Here is a 27,186-nt window from a genome sequence, read left to right as displayed (position 1 = left end):
GTTGCTTTTAAGATAAAAATTTAACGTGGCCGATAAGGTACAGTTACACTTGGCTTCTACCTTTTTCTCCTGTTCCTTTTATGTGGTGTTTATATGAGAGCACTGGGCACATTAGCTTTTTTTCAGCTCTTCAAATACACAGGCTCAGAGTCTTCAGAAAAGGTCCTCTCCCGACTCTTTTCACCAGATAACTCTTCTCACTCATCTATTTATCAAATATTTATTGAACTCCCATATGAGACAGGCATTGAGCTAGTCACTATACAAATAGCCATGAACAAGTCAGGTGGAATCCTTCCCCTTATGGCAATTATACTCCCATTATAATTATCAGCTCATTCATTCAACAAATATTAATTGAGCACATACCATAAGCCAGGCACTGATCTAGTCACTCGGGATATAGCTGTGAATGAAACAGACAAAACATCTCCCCCCAAGGAAAGTATACCCTAATGGGGAAAGTAGTAATAAGCAAGATAAACAAGTAAAATATGTAGTATGTCAGAAAGTGATAAATATTAAGGAGAAATATCAGACAATGAAAATGATAGGAAGTGTGTGTGTGTGCATGTGGATGTACGATATTAAGTAATGTCAGAAAAGGCCTCATTTACATGATCACACTTAAATAATAAGTAATCAAATAAAGTGATTATGGATTTTAAAAGTGCTATGAAAGAAATAAACAGTATAATATGAAAGAGAGTAACTGGGGAAAGCCTTTTTAATAGTGAATGATCAGACAGAAGGCCTGTCTGATGAGAAACTGGTACTTGAGCTGAGACTGAAGGGTGAAATTAAGTCAATATGTGACCCTTGGAATATCTTAATATGCTCCCCAAACTACGAAACGTTCAGATTCTCCTAAAGCAGTACCAGCATTATCAGCTAAACCGAAATAGTATCATGGATGACAGAGATTCATTGAGGAAAAGAAAACATTTATTGACTGTCATGTGCCAGGTAAATATGCATGCTTGTTATACACTCTTGCTATCTGAAGTTTACAAGAAAAACCTGGCTGCTATTCACTGAAAAAAGTGCCCAAGACTGAGTAAAATCTACCAATGGTCAATTTTAAGTCACAGGTTATAGTTTATGATGAACAGATTTTTTTCTAGTTTAAAATATTCTGATAAAAATATCCTGTTCCATCCATCATGACATCATATATTAGATCATGTGTTCCCATTTATAATTCAGGATATATAATCTACTGATAAAACATTATTCAGTTCTACATTTAAAATAAGCAGTTACATGTACAACATACTATTACGCATTTATGTGCTAACTCTTAAGTCTATATAAACAGTGACAAACTTCATAGACAATAAACATTTCCCATAAATAAACAAAGCTATGATGTCTATAAAATGTGGCCTTAAATCTACCTGTAGACGAACAATCAGCTCTTAATGACTAACAGTAAATTATGTACTAGATATTGTTAACCTATACTGAATTATTATGTTTACTGGAAAACAATATTTGAGATATGGTTTAAATGACAGAATAAAGAAATAAAGAGCTAAAGCTGAGGCTGAGCCCTGAATTAATCTGTGCTTTTTGGGAAGTAGTCAAAAGATCACCCACAGCCCCTATATTATATAGGCTCATTAATGACTTCCTTCCTACATTTAAACTTATTGTTATTACTGCAATAAGCTTTTTGTTAATTCAGTTTTTATAATTCTTTTCTAATAAAAAAGAGGAGACCAATGGGAAATGGAAGAGAAGTGAGACAACAGATTCCCCAGGGTTTTACTGGAAAGAGTTTGTTACTCTAAAAAGGCAAAGAAACATTTCTTGGACATACTGATACTGCTGTTTTATTTGCAATGTATTTTCATCCAGGAATCATCCAAGGTCTCTTAGAAACCTACTAACAGAGCTAGCAGATATTTTTAGATGATCTAATCTAGCTGTGCAGGCTACTTGTCTGTACTTGTATTTTACCTTGAAGAAGTCCTATTTTTTTATATATATAAAGTAAAAGAAAATAAATTCACTCAGATCCAGGACTCAGTTTCAGAGATTTGAGAACTTATGTCCCCAAAAATGATTTTAGCGGCCATCTGTGGTGGCTCATGCCTGTAATCCCAGCATTTTGAGAGACCAAGGCTAGAGGATCACCTGAGGTAGGGAGTTCGACACCAGTCTGACCAACATGGAGAAACCTTGTCTCCACTAAAAATACAAAATTTGCCGGGTGTGGTGGTGCACGCCTATAATCCCAGCTACTTGGGAGGTTGAGGCAGGAGAATTGCTTGAACCCAGGAGGCGGAGGTTGTGGTGAGCCGAGATCGTGCCACTGCACTCCAGCCTGGGCAACAAGCATGAAACTCTGTTTCAAAAAATAAAAAAAAGATTTTAGAGAAGGTCTCCTGACCACCTCTCTCCCAAAAAAGACTGGGACGAGAGAAGGAGTTTTGAGAAGATTTTTAGTAACAGACATTTTACCTGATAAAAATTTAATAACAAGTGTCTTCTGAAGCAAAATACAGCTACCTTTATTTTATTAACATAATTAGTATTCCTAATAGAAAACAGAACTGACATCAATTTAGACTTTTTTTTTTAACTTTGGAGTAGGTATATCACATTCAGTATTTTTAGTTTCCTCACCTATAAAATATGATGTGATAATTATGATTTTTATCAACTCAGTCTGAAGTAGCTCAGAAAAGTCACTATGTAAATACTAGAAACTATATACCATTTATAAATTATTGCATTATACAACTATATTACTCTGTATATTGTACTGTATTTTGTTCTTTATATTTATAGCCATTACAACCTCCTCATAACTTATATAGGAATTTAAGAACACCTGCAAAACAAGAATAGATGACATGCAAGAATAATAGTGAAAAATGTTGCCTTGAGTAAAACAAAACAGAAAATTTTTCATGTAAATTTCCAAACATACCTAACATGTATGTTAATGAATCTACTCCCTTACAATTCAGGCAAGATTTTTCATAACTACAGATGTAATCATTGTTAACCCAGCAATGACTACTTCATAGCCAAGTGGAAGAGATGGAAAGCTGATCACTTCTGCAGTATGGATCATTCTGTAGTTCTTTAAAATCTTTCCTGTCATCATGAGAGACCCGCTAGTTGAAAGAGGAATCATTTCATGATTTTCAACACCAGATATATCCCCTCTCAAAAATTCTAAAGTGTTCTTCTAAGTCTACAGCAACTGTATTCAGTGTTCATTTCAGCATGCTACACTCAGACAGCTACCTAAATCAGGGCTGGTTTGTTTTTCCCTTCAGCTACCACCTGAAGTATGATTTCCTTACCCTCTGGATTCTGACCTTCAAAGCCACTATTGTTTTCCAAAGTAGTATTTAGAATTGTTTAAAACTTTAGGGATTCACCAGATATAAACCAGCGTAGGTTTGTGTCAACGAAACTAAACAAGTTCAGTTCAGACATGGGAGTGATTGTAAAGAATCAATTATGACTTAATACACTTTGTTAGTAACAGAGAACACTTAAAAAAATAACACAAGCATTTTCATATAGTATATGAATCCAGGGAAACCATTATTTTGCTACAAATCACAGTTCAAAGGATTCATGATAAAATACTTACAACTGTATAGGTTTGGAAGATGCTAATGTCTTTCTCAAAGTTTTTCAGTTTTATTTTGTATCTTTTACAGAAGTCTTTATAAACAAAACATATTACAAGCGGGGCACAGTGGCTGACACCTGTAATCCCACACTTTTGGAGGCCAAGGTGGGCTGATTACTTGAGGTTAGGAGTTCAAGGCCAGCCTGGTCAACATGATGAAACTCCATCTCTACTAAAAATTACAAAAATTAACTGGGTATGGTGGCACACGCCTGTAATCCTAGCTACTCAGAGGCTGAGGTGAGAGAATCACTTGAACCCAGGAGGCAGAGGTTGCAGTGGGCCAAGATTGTGCCATTGCACTCCAGCCTGGGTGACAGAGCAAAACTTCATCTCGAAAAAAAAAAAGAATATACAAGCAGATTATCAGAAATATAAAGTAAAAATACGTAATTTTTGTACTGTTTATCTCATTTCAAATCAATTAGTCTGAACTCAATTAGATATAAAGATACAGCAAGAAGAATCAAGTCAATTTTTTATTAATTTATTTGAGAGAAATCCTGTAGCCATAGATTCTGTAAAACTGATCAAATTAATTATCTAATACGAACATTTTCAGGTGGAGTTAAAACCCAATTTCCAATAGAACACAAAAATGTAATGAACTATTTCACTTGCTAACAAAGAAATGACATAGATATATATGAATAATGTAATAGAAATTTTCTAAGTCCATTTGATCATGAATTTCAATGTATTAATCCGTAAGTATATATAGAAAGACTGTGATTAAAGTTCAACTGACTTATTCAAACATAAACAATCTAAGAAGAAAAGAAACTAAAACCATACAAAAATAAGATTAAGGATAAGCCAAAGTTTTACACCAGGCTCTACATATCCATATAATCACACACAATCTGTAAATCTAGTGCTCAAATATGCTCCCAGAGCCTAACAAGAATAATAATATACTTGTCACCCAAGAGATATTTAAGAAAACACTTCCCTTTATTCTGCTCCCAAAGAGGATACATACAGTACAATGATTCAGTATAATACTACCGAAACACTTAATTATTCTTATTTCTAAAAGAGGATTTAAAAGACTATTTGTATAAAAATAGAAATCAGGCCGGGTGCCATGGCTCATGCCTGTAATCCTGGCTCTTTGGGAGGCCAAGGTGTGTGGATTACTTGAGACCAGGAGTTTGAAATGCCTGGCCAACATGATGAAATCCTGTCTCTACTAAAAATACAAAAATTAGCCGGGCATGGTGGCATGCACCTGTAGTCCCAGCTCTTCAGGAGGTTGAGGCAGGAGAATCACTTGAATCCTGGAGATGGAGGTTGGAGTGAGCCAACATTGTGCCATTGCACTCCAGCCTGGGTGACAGAGTGAGACTCTATCTCACATACACACACACACACAAAATCAAGGATTTCAACTTTTTTTTAAATCTGAATTTTTTTTTTCTGGTAAGCAATTTGACATATTTAAAACCCATTTTTTCATTCACCATGCTTATATTATGTTCTTAATATGAACATGTCCACTAAAATCTTGCTCTATGAAATTTAAAAAGAATTTGTATTCATTTTCTGATGCAGACACTGTGACTTGTTTTTAAGGCAGACATGCAGAGTAAATTATGATGCCTACATTTTTTTTTCTACCATAGCAATTTTCCTTGTTTCACTACTTGAGCTAATGTCATCTTGTTCCTGCTTGGTTGTTGTGTTGGAATGTGGACAGTGGATGAGACAACGTGTAGTGACTTAGTACTACCAACTATGAATAAAAGTAAAGTAAAGCTGTCTAGCTAATGTAAAAATGCTCTTTAGATCAATTATAAAACTGTCAGAAAACTGGTATGTAGAGAGATTCTAAAGCCATAACATTTCAAAAGATGAAATACGGTTGGCATCGTAAATTAAAGATTTAAAGAAAAAACAGTTAAGAGTTACTTGCAATTCTACGTGCAACCCACAAAAGAAATCTGAAAAGTGCTTAACTTAGGATTATTCAAACATTTAGAAAAAAATTGTATATACGATATCAGAAAAACTGCAGTGTCAAAAGCCATATTTAAATTAAATATGTTTCTAGAGGGAAATGACATTCGTCATAATTCCATCTTAACATTTGTGTCATGGAAGAACACATATAAATGACGAAACATAAGGATGAAGACTTCTTACCCCATATTTACATTGGCGGGAGGTTGCTCCATACTGGAAACGACATTGCTCATCAGCATCATACACCTGACCTGGGGCCACAGCTGGATAAAGAAAGTCACGCTTGGGAGGCTCATTATCAAGGCAAGTACCACGGCCTGAACTGTTCAACATAAAGGATCAAAGGAAATTAGGTACTCTATGGACTATTTCAGTCAAAATTATGAAACCATGTGTTGAGCTTTGTTTTAATAACTTGATGCATGAAAAACAATACATTCTCCTGATAAATAATCACATGGCAGGACAGAATAGCTTTACTGAAACCTGAATAAGAGCTCCAAATAATTTATTTCAGCACCAAGACACAATAAAATCATTTCCCACAACAATCTGAAAATGTTATGTTGGCCTTGATTTTAACTGATTTCTCAAGGAATCAAAACAGAATTTCACATTGCTCTAAGCTTCTTGTTTGTTTTCACTGAAAATATAACCACATCTGGTAGTAGAATTAAAAATATTAAATGCAGAAAAATTTTTTAAAGTAATTATGGTTATAATCCTTAAAGAGCTAATTTATATAGTTCCACCTTGGGCAGAACAATAGATGTTGTGTTAATACATGTCCATAGGTTCTCAAAATATTTAATAATAAACGGGCTGAATGACAGATGAGGCCAAGGACCAAAGTTTTCCTCTCAAGTATATTAGAAGTGTTTAGTCTCTCAAAATTTCATATTTCATCTAGTATCATCAGAATTGGAAAAGAGAATATTCTCTTCTTTGTATAATTTCTGCGTTTCAAGCTATGCCTGCACTCAAACATAATATTTTAATTCAGTGGAACAAATAACATAAAGGTCGCCAAAACCCAGACAGAATACCTTAGTTTAAAGAGCTTTAAACTTTGCTAAATATAATTGTTCATTTTTATTTAGTCAGTGTGCATAAAATAGGACAGATGCTTTTCTACTTTCATTTCACATGTGAGTGAGTTAGAATTTTTAAAGAATTCCTATGCCAACATTTAAAAATTTTTTCCAACATTCTTGTCCATTGTGCCAGCACTTGTGTGTTTTTTTTCCCAAATCTTTTCCATCCACTTTGCCAAAGGAAAATAATTTCACAAGTAGAAGTTCCTCAACTGTTATTTAGGACAGTACAATTTTTCATTTATAGATAACTAACAAAGAACTATGCATTACAATGAGTTTCTTATTCAGTTAGAAGTTTCTCATATTCCTAACATGTCAAAGTCAATCTGTTATATTAAAAGGTATTTCACACACAACAGCAAATTAATACCTTTAAAAAACTGAACCATACTATTTCTAAGGTGATTAGAGTCAAAGACCAAAGGGACAGAATACTGTCTTCTTTATATCCTTCCTCTTTCTTTCATGCCCTCCTGACTAATTTTTTAACCAATAAGAAATATTTAGATGGAATATTAAGTATGGTACTAACATAGATGAATTTGACCATTGGCCACTACAATAATTTCAGTTGTCACCGCTCAAGGTGTCTAACTAACAAAGAACAACCGTTTTTCACCCAGCTATCCAGTTTTCATAATGGAACACTTTTTAATTTCCTTTTTATTATACTTTTAGAAGTTGACATGTACCTCAGCAAGAAAAATAACTTCTAGATGAATTTTTAAAATAGAACGCTTTTTTTTGTTTTATTAAGTAAAATATCTTTAATCTATAAGGATATGCAAACTTTAGGCAAATGTAATGCTACTAGTAAATTTTAAGTTATATATTAAGGTTAATGACAAAGAGGTCATATTTGAATAACACAATAAAAAAAGAATCATTTTGTTAATATAATATTGGTGAGATAAATGAATTAGTAGTTTCATTCCCCAATTTTCTTCTAAAATATCTGTTTCATTTCTATCAACTTATTGTTGATAGAATGTCTTATGTTTATAAATGTCTTTATGAAAGGAATTAAAATGTAATAAAAATAACATAACAAATACTACTATAAATCTTTTTGATAGAAAATATTTATTTTAAATTGTTTACTTAAGTAGGTATCCAATAGGCAAAAAATATTTACAATTGCATAATCAAAAAAGTGTAGGATACATTCACCTAAGTGACACCAAGTTAGACTATATTAAAAATGATTATAATTACTTTTAGTAATATATAAAATTAACCCAGAATCAGAGGAAGAACTATGTGGACCCCAAAGAAGAGTTTAAGAATAGATACCCTGAGTAAAAAATTCTTTTCTGATGGCAAATTGGAAAATGACTTAACCCAGAAGGAAGCAAGAATAATTGCTTCATTTAAAACTATTGTTTCAATATATCAATATTAGTGGTCTTCTAATCATGGTTCAGGTTCTTTAAAAAAATACCAAACCAGAGGACCACTGCCGTGGCCTTTATACCACCAAGAATGCCATGAACTTGCAGGCACCTGTGGCCAAAACTCTTCTAAGAAAGTTTATCCTGGAGGTTTATTTTTGTTTCAGTTCTTTGGAAGCATCTATTGCCTTGTATTAATGTGGTCTAGACAAGTCTTGTTCTCCTTTTCCAGTATATTTTTACGGAAGAATAAAACACCATACGAAATAAAATATACAGGAAAACCATATGGATCTTTAAAAATGAACCTGTATTTAGAAACATGGAATAAATAAAGAACTTTTGAAATGGATTTGGCTATATTTGTATAAATTAGCAAGGCTTACAATTCAAGGGTCTTCCAGTAAAACAAATGTGGGGATATATCTGCAAGGTGGATTTAAATTGTTTGTACATTTCTACACGTTTATACATATGTAGTACATTTTCCTTCTCGTAACCATATCTGGTATATACAGTAAAACCTTGATTTAAATATTTGAGGGATGGGATATTTTTCCTGTTTTAATTCTTTGCTTTGTTTTGCTTTAAGATGGGGTCTTGCTTTGTCACCCAGGCTGGAGTGAAGTGGCATGATCACAGCTAACTGCAGCCTTGAACTACTAGGCTCAAGAGATCCTCCCACCTCAGCCTCCCGAGTAGCTGGTACCAGAGGCATTCGGCATCATGCCTGGCTAATTTTTGTATCTTTTGTAAATACAGAATCTCACCATCTTGCCCAGGCTGGTCTAGAACTCCTGGTCTCAAGAGTTCCTCCTGCCTTAGACTCCCAAAGTTCTGGCATGAACCACTGCATCCAGCCTATTATTTGCTAACTAAGGGTTAAGCAAGAAAAATGCTTCTTGCATTATGTTAACTAAAATTGTCTGCTACTTTCCTGCTATGTTCCAGTAATTAAAGTCAAGTAATTAAGATCATAATTATTAGTTACTAATTAATTCTTACAATAATAATTCTGGATTTTTCATGCCTTTCAGTGATCAATTACCATTATGAAATATCACAGATACAAGTACAGAGGTAGAATACATAGAGGTGGGCAATGTATATTTAACCCTGGGAGTGCTTTTCCTATGAAAATTCTCAAGTGCTTAATTCCAGTCATATCCTTTATTTCTCCCCACTCCCAGAGGTAACTACTATTCTGATTTTTTATAATAATAATTTCATTGCTTTGCTTAATAATCTTACTGTCTAATTATTCATCTGCCTGTTTTGGGACCCTATATAAAAGTAGTCATACTGTAGGCATTTTTTTGTGATTTTATTCTTTTCCTCAATATTGTGAATATGAGATACTTCTATGTTAATGTGTGTAAATGTAATTTGTAGCCTGTGCATTTTTACTGTTCTTTAATAGTCCATTTATGAGTATGTCACAATTATTTATAATTCCTCTACCAATAAACATCTGGATTATTTCCAATTTCTAAGAATTGAAACTTATGCTGATATGAACACTTTTTGTATGGCTCCTGGTATAAATATGTAAATCTGTTAGGTTGGTGCAAAAGTAATTTCACTTTGCAATGACTTTAATGGTAAAAACTGCAATTACTTGCAGCAACCTAATATTTCCTTTCATAAAATATTAGATATAAGTTGTTGTCTTATATTTTGTAATTATCTCATTTAAAAAAATAAAATTTACAGGAAATTTTTATTTAATCTAGTGTTCTAGTTAATTGAGATGTAACTATACAATTCTTACAATGTCTAATGTTACCTATGCTACTATCAAAATTATACTGGCACTGTAGTGATATTATATACAAAACTTCTCATCAAATAATTTTAAACATAGATGGTTTGTACATTGGTGTCATATGTGAATTTTTCCACTCAGAAAACATGAACCTCATTCATTATTAAATCAAATGTAGAATAGTGTTACTCTTCATCCAGGAGATGTAATTACAACTTATTATAAAACATATACTTGTCAGAGCAAAACTGTATATGTGAAAAGTACATCTGTGATTATTTTCTTAGCAGCATATAATCACAACTAAAAAGCCAAACCCTAGTTAATAGCTACAGCAACACTGATCATTATGTAATTCCTAGACTCTATTTTTTGTTTATGCTTCTAAGATTAAGCAAAAAAAGCATTAGTTTTATAATATACTTCTTCCTTGATTACAAAATTCGTAGTAAATCAGAGTATATTTACATTTCCCAAAATGTTTGTAGCATGATGAGAAAGTCTTATTTTATAAATTCTATTTCTAATTTAGAGAGATCTTATTTACGTAGTCCAAAAATTAGCCTTGAAAATAGGAATATGAGTTAAAGTTCAGTCATCAGCAAAAACTTACAGATCGTTATGTAAAATATGCACTCCTGGCTTTGTTTCCATAACACATTAAGATGTATTCCTAATTGTGATGTTAGATGTATTTTCACTAAAACAGTTATACCATAAAATACACACTTTTAGTCTTCAATACAGTGGGTCAATCTGAAAAATAAATCTTTCTATATAACCCTGTGCATATCTTAACAATCTCTTAACAACAACAACAAAAAGTTAACACTTAATGCCACTTCCTATTTTTATTTTACTAAGTTGTGCTGATTCACATAAATTAAGCAAAAATGAATTGGGTTGATATCATCTATAGCAAGTCAACTGTCTTATGTAGTATATTCTCATAAACTGCTTTGTCAATCTTCTCAATGAAGCTAACAGTGCCTTCTAAGGCAAATCTTTTTCTCTCACCCTTCATATAACTAAACTTGAAGCTTTCAAGACAAAAGTACTGTATTGAGAGTGGTTTACTTTTTTTACCCTATATATAATTACGACTTATCAAAGTTATTTATGGTTACAGCAAGATTCCCCAAATGTAACAGATAAACAGAAGGAGGAGAAACCTGTTTTGCCAAGGTCTTTCTTAGATTCTACATTTAATTTTTTTTTAAAAAAAGGTCCCAACTATAAAGATTGTTTTCTATATAACAGCCTGATGTTGACCTTTGAAGGTCACTGCTAGAGCAGAAATGTGAGTGCTTTGGTCAGCTTGCTCATCTTGTATCACTTCTCTTTTAGCTCTACAGTCACCTTTCTTCCTAGGTCAACTCTGACCATAACATTGCTTCTCTTAATATGTTCAGCTTCCATCCTTTTTGTGAAAATGTCTCCTTTGTTTTGAATTTGGAACTGTAGGAAATTTTGCTATGGATCTTTGACAGTTCAAACAAGTTAACAGACTTTAATTTTATAGAGCAACAGTTGATTCACAAATCATAATAAGTTTTGAAAACTATATGCAATTATTCTGCACTATTGCCAAGTGGTGGAAAATGTATGAAAAACTGGCTTAAATTACTTCTGGCTGTCTTCCACTGCCTGGTAAATTAGCCCATAGTCATCAATGAGTCTGAGCCTTATACCAGGTTCACCTTTCTTTATATTCTAAATAAATAAATAAATAAGTCCCGCAGGCAGATAGGAAAGACACTACCTGCAAAGCCGTCGCCGGAAAACATCAGAAGCAGGCATAACACGTCCATTTTAACGGAAATTGGTTCTTTATTATTTAATCAGGACGGCTTCTGGGCGATTCATGAACCACTTATTGAATCACCGAGTTTAAGAAATCTGAAAAAAAATATTGGGAGTTGGTAAACACCATCTCCTGATTGATCAATAGCACCTAGTGTTTTAGAATGACACGAGAGACTTTGTATTCTTTTGGCATTTAAAGGCCATGGAATCATTTTCAGTTGAACAGTGAATAGTGAATCTCTATAAATCATAGAAAGCTCATTGTTAAAATCCACCATCATCTTTGGCCTATACAGCCACTAAATGGAGACAGGTATGCGTTTTGTTGGCTGGGCTGCAGTTCCTAAACAATTCATCTTTCGAGATTTCTTTTTCTTGAGAAGAGAAGCTAAAATAAAATGTTATGAGCCATTTCGAGCCAACTATAAAACATAAATGTAACCTCAATCCCTGATCAAAATAGCACTAGATTTTAAAAAATATCACGCATAGCTGTTAAAGCAATTAAGTTCACTGCATTAATAAAAAGGAACAAAGAAATTCAAGTAAGTTACTGTTATGTCTTTGTGCTCCAGTGAACTGAACTTTTTAAAGAGCCTTGTGTTTAAAAACCCTTTATTGCTTGGTCAGATTATAATCAGATTTGTTTAGTTTATTATTAAAAAGGGGGGAAAGCCAAGTTTTCCCAAAGTCTCTACCCATTGTGCTTCACATCTATCTTTCATTACGAGTTTTAACTTTGTGAACATTCCCATGAGGGGAAATATTTTTATAAAATATAGGATAAATAATCCCATTAGAACCCTGTCAACACTAATGCTTACACATACAAAATGTGCAGAGGCAATAAGGCTTAAATAATGCTTTTTGGATCAATTCTTTTCATTAATTCATTGGAACACTTTATTGAAACTAGTAATACTTTTATGTCCCTCACCAAACCAGTGGTGATTTTTAAACTGTATTTTACCAGCAATTTAGGGATTCTCTTTTGGAGTGTCTTAGTCTCAATAGTTTCAAGTAGACAAGATCTGGCAGGAGATCAGAACAGGTCTTTGTATTTAGCATACAGAGATGGTACTAGCAAATGAGCTGTGCAATATAGCCAATGAGACAGAAACAAGATAGAGGAGAAAATGGTACCAAAAAAAATAAAACAACAACAACAAGGGCAACCATCAGAAATGCACAAGAATCCTGAGTATGTTATACAGTTTGTCTTTCTGGGGATGAACAGTAAGACTCCATTATAAAAACATGAGCCAAGTCAAGGGAGAAATTCCAGATCTGACTTGATGTCTAGGGAGTGCAGACCATCAAAAATGTTTAAAATTTAGGTAAATGATCTCATTAAAACCACCTTATAAAATGATATTGCTAGTGCTTTGTATTAAGAACTACCAAAAGATACACAAATGCTCTGTGGTCTACCTTTATAGCACCTCAATCAGTTTCACCGTAGGCAAGTATAATCTTACAATTCTCTGTTACTAAGATTAAAAATTATTAGGTTATAATATGGTTATCAGAAGAACTACCTTCTGAAATAATTTTCAAATTCCTTCGACTTTATTATTACATTAATTAATTTAAAAGAGCTGATTTTAAACATTTATCTTTTGATTTTCTTTTTTTTAGTAAACCATTGTGCTAGGTAATTTAAAATCTCTTGTTTGTGACCTTTTAAAAATACTAATCACGGTTTTCAAAACATATGCTTTGCTCTGGCTATTAGTAGATATAAAGGACATTTTAATAAATAATGTTACCCTATATAACCTGTTTGAAGTTTTAAAATTTCACAATATAATCCTGTTAATATGAACTTTGAACACAGCCAATTTTTAAGAAGAATTTCCATTGCTGGCCTGTACTTTATGTATGTAGACCTCACTTTTACACAGAGTATTTAATTTCTCCTCCTCAGGGGGAAAAAAATGGCACAAAACAGTTAAAAATAAGGGTAGAGCAATAAAGCACAGAAATCTTGATATTATTTAAAATAATATTTACCATTTAAAGAATGTTATGTGTTTTATATACAATATAGCATGATGCATAATTACATATATAATACGTGATGACATAAACAGTATGACTTAAATTCATTTAACAACTTAGGACACTGAAGATTAGAAAAGTTAAGGAACCTTAACCCCCAAGGTCACACAGTTAGAAAGTGAGACCCAAGTACATCAGTTTCCAAAGTACAATAATGAAGCCCTATGCAAGTGAGATGTGGAAGAACATCTAATTTCCTTAACATAGTTATACCCAAGCTAATTTATATTCCTCACATTTAAATAACCAGACTCTTGGAATATACATTAAAGGACCAAAAAGTTTTCAAACTGTAGAAAAATCAATCGCTTAATACTTTTTCTCAAAGTATTCATTTCCTTGGTGTTTGGTTTTTTGTTGTTGTTGTTTGTTACTATTAGATACTTTGGCTCTCCTATAGAACTCATTTTTTTCACTAACAAAATAAAATATATAATCACTGAACTTAAGTTTGGCATATGTGCTATTAAATCATGTAAATCTAAATGCTTTCTGAAATTGTCTCCCATTTATTGAACAGTTTTAACACTCACACCATCAGTCCCACTTATATCCTTGCTCCACTTTCTCTATTCTATAAAAGTTCTATATAAAGAAAAAAATGGCCACAATGATATATTAAAGTATTTAGGAAACAGTTGAAACATCACTAGACCCTATAAAATTACTCATTATGCAAAGCTGAAAGCACTATATATTAGGCTTCTACCAACAGCTTACTTCTGGAGCAATTCATCATCACTCTCCAGAGACTACTTACTCTAGAAAGCTGGTGATGTAGTCTCGACTGCACGCAGACCAGGAAAAAGGATTGGTATTCGCAGTAATGTGAGCTGCCATAAGTTTTGCTGCTTCATGACCTTTTGTCCCACAAGAATTTCCAATTCCATCATGGTTCATACCAAAACTGTTTTTTAAATGAGGAAGAAACACAGAGTAAATAAACAAGAAAAAAAAAACCCTTTGTTTCCTTATTTGGCCATTTATTAGCTTTATCAACATACACCTTCCATCAGGATAGGCCAGATCTTCTAAAGAAATTTCGGATTAAAATTAAAGAGACTAAGAAATAATTCAGTGATACAATACATGTCTAAATCTCCTTAAATTTAATCATATACTCTCACCTGTTATCTCATGTTTCAATTTCTCTTTGAGCTGAATGTATTATACATTAATCCTTACTTTATAAGTGAGAAAACAGATTTAGCAAAGATAAACAACCTGTTAAAGATTGCACCATTTCAAGTGTTGGAATTGCAGAACCTGCCTTTTAACTTGTTAGTGTTCATCCTGTCTCACTATGCTGAATCCAAAAGAGAATTATAAGAAGATACTATGATCAGTTGAGTTTTAGGTTATGGGCCAAATACAGAAGTTCTTTTTCTTATCAATATTGATAAAAGAATTTAACACACATATAATTCGTGGTTGTGTTTATGTGTGTTTCAAAATACCTTTTGAAAACCAGCGATATATTTAAGAATTACGGTTTCTCTTTATCATGGCCTCTTTCATTTTAAAATATTTTCTTTGTCATATTTTTTCATGTATTATATAGCCATGCTTAGTGCTAACAATGTGATCTGAAAACACATTTTTACAACAGAAATGTTTTTCTGAAAAGAATATACCCAATACATAACATATGTATGTGTGTGTGTGTGTTTATACAACTTATGTGTAACACAGATTACGTATACATTTTTTTAACCTTTCTTCACAAGTAGCCAGAAGTTTAGGTTAAATATTACTAAGAAAATAAATTTACATGTCCGTTATGACATATATTCTAATACGTGCACCATGATATGTGTTCAAGAAAATGTCAATAGAGTGCAAAATAGATGAGGATGGTTGCTTAGAGAAAAACTCTGGGAAGGTAGTTGAGAATAGGTAAGTACAAGATAATTAATACAAGTAAATATTAATATCAGTCCTCTTGGCAGCATAGAAACATGAAATATTTGTAAGTAAGAGCAACTGAATATTTCCTAGTCAGGGAATATGGAATTGATCTGTCTTGTAGTAACTCCATGGTGGAGATCCTGAAGTGAGAAGAAAATGGAGCCAGGGGAGTAGTCAGAAGATAATTACCAACTGAGAACTGATTCTGGTCTAAATGAGGGTGCTGGATAAACAGGTGGAATTAGATTTGAGACATGCTTAGGAAACAGAATGAATTGACTTTCAGAAGTACAATATAAAAAGAGCTATAATAAAGACATATAATATGCCCACATAGGCCAGGCACAATGGCTCACGCCTGTAATCCTAGCACTTGGGGAGGCCGAGGCAGGAGGATCACCTGAGGTCAGGAGCTTGAGACCAGCCCAGTCAACACGGTGAAACCCTGTCTCTACTAAAGATACAGAAAAAATTTGCCAGCCATCATGGTGCATGTCTATAGTTCTAGCTACTCAGGAGGCTGAGGCATGAGAATAACTTGACCCCAGGAGGAGGAGGTTGCAGTGAGCTGAGAGCTGAGATCATGCCACTACACTCCAGCCTGGGTGACAGAAGGAGACTCTGTCTCCAAGTATATATATATATATATATTCTTTATATATGTTTATATTATATTTATATATATTTATATTCTTTATATATATATTCTCCCTGCCCCACAAATGTGCACATACACATATTAGGAAGAGCTAGTAATTCAGGAGGTGGAGGTAGAAAAATAAGCAAAGAATAGTGTATGAGAGCATACATAGCCCTAAATTAAAACATCAAATAACTTTCCAAGAACACCAATATTTAATATTCTAGTCTGACCTCAACACAGTAGAGTTAGTCTCTTTGAATGGTCTTCAAGGAATGTGAAGGTGAAGTTTCAAGTGTGTCGAATCAGACATACATGCTGTCAAAACAATCAACTATGCATTTACAGGTGGGCAAAGTGGCTCACACCTGTAATCACAGCACTTTGGGAGGGCAAGGCGGGCGGATCACCTGAGTCAGGAGTTCGAGACCAGCCTGATCAACATGGAGAAACCCCGTTTCCCCTAAAAATACAAAATTAGCCTGGTGTGGTGGCGCATGCCTGTAACCCTAGCTACTCCAGAGGCTGAGGCAGAAGAATTGCTTGAACCTGGGAGGCAGAGGTTGTGGTGAGCTGAGAGCCTGTCATTGCACTCCATCTTGGGCAACAAGAATGACACTCTGCCTCAGAAAACAAAAAACTATGCATTTACATAAAAACCTCTGTAGTATAAATGTGCAATGTTCCTTATTTCTCTGAAAGGTTGATGCTACTGTGTTAATAACACTATGATTCCTTTCAAGTAACGATAGCTTTAAAAATACTATTTCCTTTTAGCAGCAATTTTATACGTATCCCTGTTTCATTTTAAGATAGGTGTGCAGACAGGCACAGACGGCTTTATGAGAATCAATTTTGAGATTCTAGACTCCTTATGTACTCTTTTCTAAAAAAAGTCAAGCTTCTACTTTCAAAATCCTATCTCCCGTCTTACAAAAGAAAGGTATATCTTTCTCCTGTCTATAATTTTACAATAGTGCATTGCCTTGGAGTATAAAAACATGGTGCCAAGAAAACCGTCAATTGAACATTTGTGTCAATGTTAAGAGAATAACTTTTGATGAATGATTTTAATTAAACCATATCAGGTAGTTTCCAATTCCTCACTTTTATGAGGTTTGCAGGAGCACATAATCAAATTATCAGCTGATCAATGGTTAAAACTATTCTTTGATGATAGATACCCATGGTTATATTTTGATAAATAATTCAAAAGGAGTTCAAAGAGTTGAGTGATATTTCTGTAATAAAGTCCTTTTATCCTTGTTTACTCCTTATGTGAACAAATTTTTTTCAGCATTCACATCTATAGAAATTGAATTGATGCTGAAATCCTGCTTCAACACAGAGACAAATGCAATAATTGAAAAAATACATCCAATTAACTATATGTCTTCTCATAGAAACTTATGTATTTAATTATTTATCAAAATTTGTAATATGTATATGTTCTTCCAATCAATCACTGAAACTAATAATTACTGTAATGTAATGAAAACTAAATCCAGAAGAAAATTTTTATTTTCTTTCTGATCACATATACAAATTAATAAATTTTAATATACATGTTTTTGCTGTAGAGAATATGATACAGTATATAATTTAAAATACTCAAGCATAAAATATCTTTTAAAATATATTAGGATATATTAAAATATATATTAAGATAAAGTTCAAAAGGGAAATTAGCACACTGAATTAAAAGAAAGGAAAATGATGTAAATTTTGACTATAGAACCTGTTCATGTATTTTTTAAATGCATTTTGATAGTTACCTAATTGCTATGGCATTTAGATTAAACTGCATATACTTAAGAGAGGGATATATCAATTCTACTTTTAAATAAAAATATTTGCAACACTGGAAATTCTATTCTTTGCAATTACTTAGACATAAAAGGAAAATTTTAGACATCAACTGAAAAATACACAATAAGGTACATGATTTTTAAAAATCCTTTCAGAGTTATGTAAGCCAATACATTTTAAAACTAATTAACTCAAGTACTGAAGGAGAAAATCCTGAGTTTTATTTCTACTAACAATCTTTGTAGTTTAGGTGTCAGATGCAGATAGTTGTCTTAAGGATTTAGGTGTTAATCATCTAAGAGAATATATGTATTTAAAATATAAGAAACCCAAGAAATGATCTGGCAATGTCAAATAGTTCACTTACAGTGATACAAAGCGCAATGTAAGTTTATAACTAACATGCATGGCATCAGCTTTAAAAGATTCCTCTAATAGAATGTTCAGGCTAGAGTATAAAATATCTTTCTTTTTTGGCAGATGTATATTATGGAATACTAAGCAGAAGTTAGAAGCAACAAACAAGATAGATGTCTACACATTAATATTACTGGATTTTTGCAGGGGTAAGGGGGCCAGGGTCTCACTTGTCACTCAGGCTGGAGTGTAGTGGTGCAATCATGGCTCACTGCAACTTTGACCTCCTGTGCTCCAGGAATCCTCCCACTTCATTCTCCCAAGTTGCTGGGACCACAGGTGTGCAACACCAAACCTGGCTAATTTTTAAATTTTTCATAAAGATGGGGTCTCACTATATCACCCAGGCTGATCTCAAACTCTGGGCTCAAGTGATCCTCCCATCTTGGCCACCCAAAGTGCTGGAATTGCAGGCATGAGCCCCCACATCTGGCCTATATGAGTGGATCTTAAAAACAGTAAAAAAAAATATGAAAGGGAACAAGATCTTTAGCACTACACCATATAAGTAAACAAAAGTTACATACACAATCTTGAATAACAAAAAGGTCTGAAGAATTATTCCGGATTAAATATTCAAAAGATAACAAGTAAATGCAATGGAAACTGGATTAGGGAGAAAAAAATGCTGCAGAAAACACTGCTGGGACAATAAATGAAATTGGAGTATGAACTGTATACTAGATAATAGTAGTGTATCACTGTCAAACTTTGTAATTTGATCATTGTACAATGGCTATGTAAGAGAATATCCTTTGTTCTTAGAAAATACATGCTGAAATGTTTAGGAATAAAGAATATAATGTCTACAACTTACTCTCAAAGAGATCAGAATAATATTTATGTACATATACAGAAAGAGATAAAATAAGTCTTGTAAAATCTTAACTATTTTGAATCTGGGTGAAGAACACATGGTAAATCTTTCTACTATTGCAATATTTCTGTAAAAGTGAAATCGTTTCAAACTTAAAAAGTCAAAAGTAAACACACATACAAAACAACCTGCAATATTTTATGAGGCTACACAGAGATTCAAATACACATATCAAGTTTATCTGAGTAGCTATCAATGAGAGGGGATAAGAGGGACTATAGAAATAGGAAAAGTAATACAGGTATTAAATAAAAGGGTACCTGCTTGAACTGATACTGATAATGATGCTGTACTTTGAACTAGTTATAGATAAATTAATAGAGAGAAAAAAATGCCTCAACTCTCTCCTCTTGAGTTTCAAAAATAATTTAAAAAAAGAAGAAAACAAAAACAAAGGAGTGTTTGGCAAATCTGGGGCCCACCCCACTGGATGAACAGTGGTAACAAGAAAATACCTACGTTGCCAGTTGTATGTGTTTAGTAAACATTTCAGATTACATCGAGTTAATGATTCTCATTTGTGCAGGATTTTAGGAACACACACACAGAGTTAGAGAAAAAGAATCAGAAGGGAACACACACACACACACACACACACACACACACACACACACGGAGACAAAGAGATAGTTGTTCGCAGGCCTTTTGTGATCCTCCACATCTTGCTGCATGTGCCTGATCACTTGCTCTTTTCCTCAGGCCATTTCTCCAGGTAACTGAGAGACGAGGTAATATCTCTCCTCTTGGACAAAGAACAAGTTAACCTATTAGTTGCTATAAAAGTGGCAGATTCCTTAAGCTCCATGTTCCTCAGTTGCACTGTGTGTGCAGCATTTATACAGGCTGTATTGTGTCATCTTTGTGGAATATGGGGCTAAGGGGAACCAACGTAAACATGTTGATGGCTTATGATACTTTCTGTAGTATAATAGTATCTTTTGCCTCTGACCCAGAAATATCATGTAGCCAACATTCACACAGCAGTAATGGGTAACTTATTAGCTTCTAAATAGAGTAAAATCAAATCTCAACTTCAAGGAGGAAGAGAGGGAGACAGAGAGAGGAGGAGAAGTTTGTAGTCAATTAGAGCAACATCATCATCATAGAAAACTAAGTGATTCTGAAAGCAAGGTATTCAAAATTAGTTCTTATTTTTTAGAAAATGAAGCCTAAACTCTCAAATATATCAATCCTTCTTCATAGGAGACCAATTATATGTAGATTTTCAACTAAATTTCTGGGTGGATTCAAGTAAAAAAAAAAACCATAAATTCCCTCTCTCAATATCTTATTATTTCTGTTATATCTCAACAGTTTTCAAAATTTTTATTTCTAAATTTTGAGTAAAAAGTTTTTCCTTTTTCCTCCTAAAATATTACCCAAAGGCAATAAGCAACTAAGAAAGAGAAACACAAACTCTACACTTAATGAAAAGTAGGAAACATCTCAAACCATAAACAGCAATATCATAATAAATGTGGAAAGATGACTGAATACAAAACAGAAATGCAGAAAGACACTGAAAGATACCAATAACTGAAGATTTAAGCTAAAATTGGCAGAGCCTGTTCTTCCAAAGTGCAACAAACTTATCCCTTCTTATGAAAAATTAGAATAAAGGTGCAAACTATTGAAATATACATCCTTGATCTAGTTGTCAGAAGAAGGGTAGGCTAGGCTAAAACCATTTTTGTAGGAAGTAGCAAGAAAGGTCAAAGAGATTCTGCCTCACTAGTAGTTTTATAGAGAAATACAGGATTAAAGAACTTGAATCATATAAAATACTGGATCATTAATGGATTACTGCTTACTGGGAAAGGAGCTCTTGCCACTACTCAACATAAACCTTTTACAAATATTTCATAGAGAAAAATCAAGCTCATTGAAAGATGTGCAATTCAAAATGAACAAGAAGTAGATCTACCAATATATTATTTTTTTAAGGGACAGGAAAATACAAATCAAAGATAAAAGGTACTTACAAAAAAGAAAGTTCTTCAGAAAAGATAAAAATTAGACACATATCATCATGAATTTGAAGAAACTTAAGCCATTATTTTATAAATACAAGAATGTAGCTGGACAGTGGCTCACACTTGTAATCCCACCAATTAGAGAAGCCAAGGCAAGATGATTCCTTGAGCCCAGGAGTTTGACACCAGCATGGGCAACATGGTGAACCCTCATCACAAGAAAAAGTTAAAAATTAGTGAAGTATGGTGGTATGAGTCTATAGTCCCAGCTACTTGGGAGGCTGAGGCAGTAGTATCACTTGAGCCCAGATAGTTGAGACTGCAGTGAACCGTGTTTGCACCACTGTACTGCAGCCTGGGAAACAAAGCAAGACTCTGTCTCAAAAATATAAATAAAAACAAAATAATATGGCCGGGCACAGTGGCTCACGCCTATAATCCTAGCACTCTGGGAGGCCGAGGCGGGTGGATCACGAGGTCAAGAGATCGAGACCATCCTGGTCAACGAGGTGAAACCCCATCTCTACTAAAAATACAAAAAAAATAGCTGGGCACGGTGGTGCACACCTGTAGTCCCAGTTACTTGGGAGGCTGAGGCAGAAGAATTGCTTGAATCCAGGAGGCAGAGGTTGCGGTGAGCCGAGATCGTGCCATTGCACTCCAGCCTGGGTAACAACAGCAAAACTCTGTCTCAAATAATAATAATAATAATTTAATGCAAATATAAGCATAGTCAAGACTGCCGTAAACCATGTTTGCACCACTGTACTGCAGCCTGGGAAACAAAGACTCTGCCTCAAAAATATAAATAAAAACAAAATAATAATTTAATGCAAATATAAGCAATCAGGGGAGATATGGCAAGGCAGGAAATGGAAATATGAGCCGTCAGAGAAAATAACTGTGAAAAAAATAAAACCATCATAGAAAAAGGCCATGTTGAGGCAGCAACATGGCCTTTTTCACAGTAGTGAGAAAAACAGGTAAAATGAAAATGGAGAGTTTAAAAGGATCCAAATAAAGAAATCCAAGATATACGTTATACATGTTTTCCCCAAATAAGAAAAGCAAAATAATTTTGAAAATAAAGAAAAGCATAGGCCAGGCGCAGTGCCTCATGCCTGTAATCCCAGCACTTTGGGAGGCTGAGGCAGGCAGATGATGAGGTCAGGAATTCAAGACCAGACTGGCCAATGTGGTGAGACCCCATCTCTACTAAAAAATACAAAAATTAGCTGGGCATGGTGGCTCCTGTCTATAATCCCAGCCACTTGGGAAGCTGAGGTAGGCGAATTGTTTGAACCAGGACCCGGAAGGCGGAGGCTGCAGTGAGCCAAGATCATGTTTTTACACTCCAGCCTGGGATACACAGCAAGACTCCAACCCCCACCCCCGCAAAAAAAAAAAAAAAAGCATTAAAATACAATGCAAGTAAACATTACAGAAATAAAATGGCTACAGTCTGATCAAAACTGAACTATTCTATGTCCTGGGAAAAACTAAAACAGGACGAATCCACAGTGAGCCATATCCCTATAAACTTACTGGACTTTAAAAATAAAGTATCTTTTGGGCAGTCAAGGCAGAACAAATTACCCAAAATGGTAAAACAATTAGAGCAGCCTCAGATTTTTTCATGGTAGTATTTAACATCAACAGACCATAGTATTGCCTGAATCTTACACCGAGTCAAACTGGGTATGAAAACTGCTTTGGGCCAGGTGTGGTGGCTCAAACCTGTAATCCCAGCACTTTGGGAGGCCGAGATGGGTGGATTACCTGAGGTTGGGAGTTCGAGATCAGCCTGACCGATATGGAGAAACCCCATCTCTACTAAAAATATAAAATTAGCCAGGCATGGTGGTGCATGCCTGTAATACCAGCTAGTCAGGAGACTGAGGGAGGAAAATCACTTGAACCCGGGAGGCAGAGGTCACGATGAGCCAAGATCACACCATTGCACTCCAGCCTGGGCAACAAGAGTGAAACTCCATCTCAAAACAAACAAACAAACAAAAGCTTTGAATGAGAATTCAGGGAACAAAAGTCTCATGAGCTATTTTTACTAAATCTGCTACAAGATAAACTTCAGCTTTGTTTTAAAATAATGTAAAAGTTGAAATAACTAAGATCAGAGCAGAACTGAAGGAGATAGAGACACAAAAAAAACCTTCAAAAAAATCAATAAATCCAAGAGCTGGTTTTTTGAAAAGATCAACAAAATAGACAGACCACTAGCCAGACTGATAAAAAAGAAAAGAGAGAACAACCAAATAGATGCAATAATAAACCATAAAGGGGAAATCACCACAGATTCCACAGAAATTCAAACCATCATCAGCGAATATTACAAACAACTCTATGCGCATAAACTAGTAAACCTGGAAGAAATGGATAAATTCCTGGACACCTGTGTCCTCCCAAGCCTAAACCAGGAGGAAGCTGAAACTATGAATAGACCAATAACAAGGTCTGAAGTTGAGGCAGCAATTAAGAGCCTACCACTCAGAAAAAGCCCAGGTCCAGATGGGTTCACAGCCGAATTCTACCAGACACACAAAGAGGAGCTGGCACCATTCCTTCTGAAACTATTCCAAATAATCCAAAAAGAGGGAATCCTTCCCAAATCATTTTATGAGACCAACATCATCCTGATACCAAAATCCGGCAGAGACTCAACAAGAAAAGAAAACTTCAGGCCAATATCCATGATGAACAAAGATGCAAAAATCTTCAATAAGATACTGACAAACCGATTGCAATAGCACATCAAAAAGCTTATCCACCATGATCAAGTAGGCTTCATCTCAGGGATGCAAGGCTGGTTCAACATATGCAAGTCTATAAACGTAATTCACCACATAAACAGAACCAAAAACAAAAACCACATGATTATCTCAACTGATGCAGAGAAGGCCTTTGACAAAATTCAACAGCCCTTTATGCTACAAACCCTCAGTAAACTCGGTATTGATGGAACGTATCTCAAAGTAATAAAAGCTATTTACGATAAACCGACAGCCAATATCATACTGAATGGGCAAAAACTGGAAGCATTTTCCCTTTGAAATCCGGCACTAGACAAGGATGCCCTCTTTCACCACTCCTATTCAATATAGTACTGGAAGTTCTAGCCAGAGCAATCAGGCAAGAAAAAGAAATAAAGTGTATTCAAATAGGAAAGATGGAAGCCAAATTGTCTCTATTTGCAGACGACATGATAGTATACCTAGAAGACCCCATCGTCTCAGCCCAAAAACTTCTGAAACTGATAAGCAACTTCAGCAAAGTCTCAGGATACAAAATCAATGTGCAAAAATCACAAGCATTCCTATACACCAATAACAGACTTAAAGAGAGCCAAATCAAGGACAAACTGCCATTCACAATTGCTACAAAAAGAATAAAATACCTAGGAATACAACTTACAAGGAACGTAAGGGACCTCTTCAAGGACACCTACAAACCACTGCTCAACGAAATCAGAGAGGACACAAACAGATGGAGAAACATTCCGTGTTCATGGTTAGAAAGAATCAATATTGTGAAAATCAACGCTATCCCCATCAAGCTACCAATGACCTTCTTCATAGAACTGGAAAAAAACACCATGAACTTCATATGGAACCAAAAGAGAGCCCACATAGCCAAGTCAATTCTAAGCAAAAAGAACAAAGTGGGAGGCATCACACTACCGGACTTCAAACTATACTACAAGACTACAGTAATCAAAACAGCATGGTACTGGTACCAAAACAGAGATATAGACCAATGGAACAGAACAGAGGCATCGGAGGCAACACAACATATCTACAACCATACAATCTTTGATAAACCTGACAAAAACAAGCAATGGGAAAGAATTCCCTGTTTAATAAATGGTGTTGGGAAAACTGGCTAGCCATGTGCAGAAAGCAGAAACTGGACCCCTTTCTGACACCTTACACTAAAATTAACTCCTGATGGATTAAAGACTTAAACATAAGACCCGGCACCATAAAAACCCTAGAAGAAAATCTAGGCAGAACCATTCAGGACATAGGAGTAGGCAAGGACTTCGTGACGAAAACACCAAAAGCATTGGCAACAAAAGCCAAAATAGACAAATGGGACCTAATCAAACTCCACAGCCTCTGCACGGCAAAAGAAACAGTCACTAGAGTGAATCGGCAACCAACAGAATGGGAAAAAAGTTTTGCAGTTTACCCATCTGAAAAAGGGCTGATAATCCAGAATTTACAAAAAACTCAAACAGATTTACAGGAAAAAAAACAAACAAGCCCATTCAAAAATGGGCAAAGGATATGAACAGACACTTTACAAAAGAAGACATACATGAGGCCAACAAACATATGAAAAAACGCTCATCATCACTGGTCATTAGAGAGATGCAAATCAAAACCACATTGAGATACCATCTCACGCCAGTTAGAATGGCGATCATTAAAAAATCTGGGGACAACAGATGCTGGAGAGGATGTGGAGAAATAGGAACACTTTTACACTGTTGGTGGGAGTGTTAAATTAGTTCAACCATTGTGGAAGACAGTGTGGCGATTCCTCAAGGACCTAGAAATAGAAATTTCATTTGACCCAGCAATCCCATTACTGGGTATATATCCAAAGGACTATAAATCGTTCTACTATAAGGAGACATGCACACGAATGTTCATTGCAGCACTGTTTACAATAGCAAAGACCTGGAACCAACCCAAATGCCCATTGATGATAGACTGGACTGGGAAAATGTGGCACATATACACCATGGAATATTATGCAGCAATAAAAAATGATGAGTTCGTGTCCTTTGTAGGGACATGGATGAATCTGGAGAACATCATTCTCAGCAAACTGACACAAGAACAGAAAATGAAATACCGCATATTCTCACTCATAGGTGGGTGATGAAAAATGAGAACACATGGACACAGGGAGGGGCGTACTACACACTGGGGTCTATTGGGGAGAATAGGGGAGGGACAGTGGGGTGGGGGAGCTGGGGAGGGATGGCCTGGGGAGAAATGTCAAATGTGGGTGAAGGGGAGGAAGGCAGCAGAACACACTGCCATGTGTGTACCTATGCAACTATCTTGCAGGTTCTGTACATGTACCCCAAAACCTAAAATGCAAAAAAATTAAAATTAAATAATGTAAAAGTTTAATGACTTATTGACACTATTTGAGTTTCCCAGCAGGCAATGCACATGACACAAGTAAAACTGATAACCAGTCTAATTACTGCCCTTGCCACACTTCTTTTTTTTTTTTTTTTTTTTGGGGGGGGGAAGAAAGGCAGGAAGGAAGGGAAGAAGGACAAGGCAGGAAGGAAGGGAAGAAGGACGGTAGGGAGGAAGGAAGGGATGAAGGAAGGAAGGAAGGGAGGAAGCGGGGAGGGAGGGAGGGAGGGAGGAAAGGGAAGAAAGGAAATCAAGCAATGAAAGAGACATTGCCGACCTGGATCTAGAGGTTTACAAGTTGATTTCTTTTTTTTTTTTGAGAGAAGGAAAGAAAAAATAATAATAATAAGTAAAGGAGAGGAAGAAAGAGGAAGAGAAAGAGGGAGAGTAAATGGAAATATTGCTTTATTTTGAAAAAAATTGGGTATTAATAATGGCCAATCAATGTTTCATTTAAACTAATAGGTAGGTGTGATGTGGTATTGACAAGAATGTATATTTTGTGTATTTGAAGTGGAGAGCTCTATAAATATTTATTAAGTTTACTTGTTCTGGATCTGAGTTCGAGTCCTTGATATCCTTATTAATTTTCTGTCTCATTGAATCTAAGTCTCCTATCTGGGTGTTAGGATCGTTAGCTCT

At 34.8% G+C, this 27,186-nt stretch overlaps 1 protein-coding gene across 4 annotated transcripts in view; it reads right to left on the bottom strand.

The window, feature by feature from the left end:
• The window catches only part of ADAMTS6 (ADAM metallopeptidase with thrombospondin type 1 motif 6), a 334,404-nt gene that overhangs the window by 126,826 nt on the left and 180,392 nt on the right, over positions 1-27,186 (bottom strand). For all 4 annotated transcript variants that reach the window (XR_013532291.1, XM_078365433.1, XM_078365434.1 and 1 more), the window contains 2 exons: positions 14,504-14,650; positions 5,804-5,945 (listed from right to left, as the gene is read on the bottom strand). Coding sequence is in view for 3 of the 4 variants with exons in the window: in XM_078365433.1 (XP_078221559.1) it covers positions 5,804-5,945; positions 14,504-14,650 (289 nt within the window). In the remaining variant the exon portion in view is untranslated. The remainder of the gene's footprint in view (positions 1-5,803; positions 5,946-14,503; positions 14,651-27,186) is intronic.

Source organism: Callithrix jacchus, chromosome 2 (assembly GCF_049354715.1).
Source record: "Callithrix jacchus isolate 240 chromosome 2, calJac240_pri, whole genome shotgun sequence".
In the NCBI taxonomy this organism is placed as follows: domain Eukaryota; kingdom Metazoa; phylum Chordata; class Mammalia; order Primates; family Cebidae; genus Callithrix; species Callithrix jacchus.
Note: the sequence above shows the minus strand (reverse complement) of the source record. Positions and strands in the feature narration are given on the sequence as shown.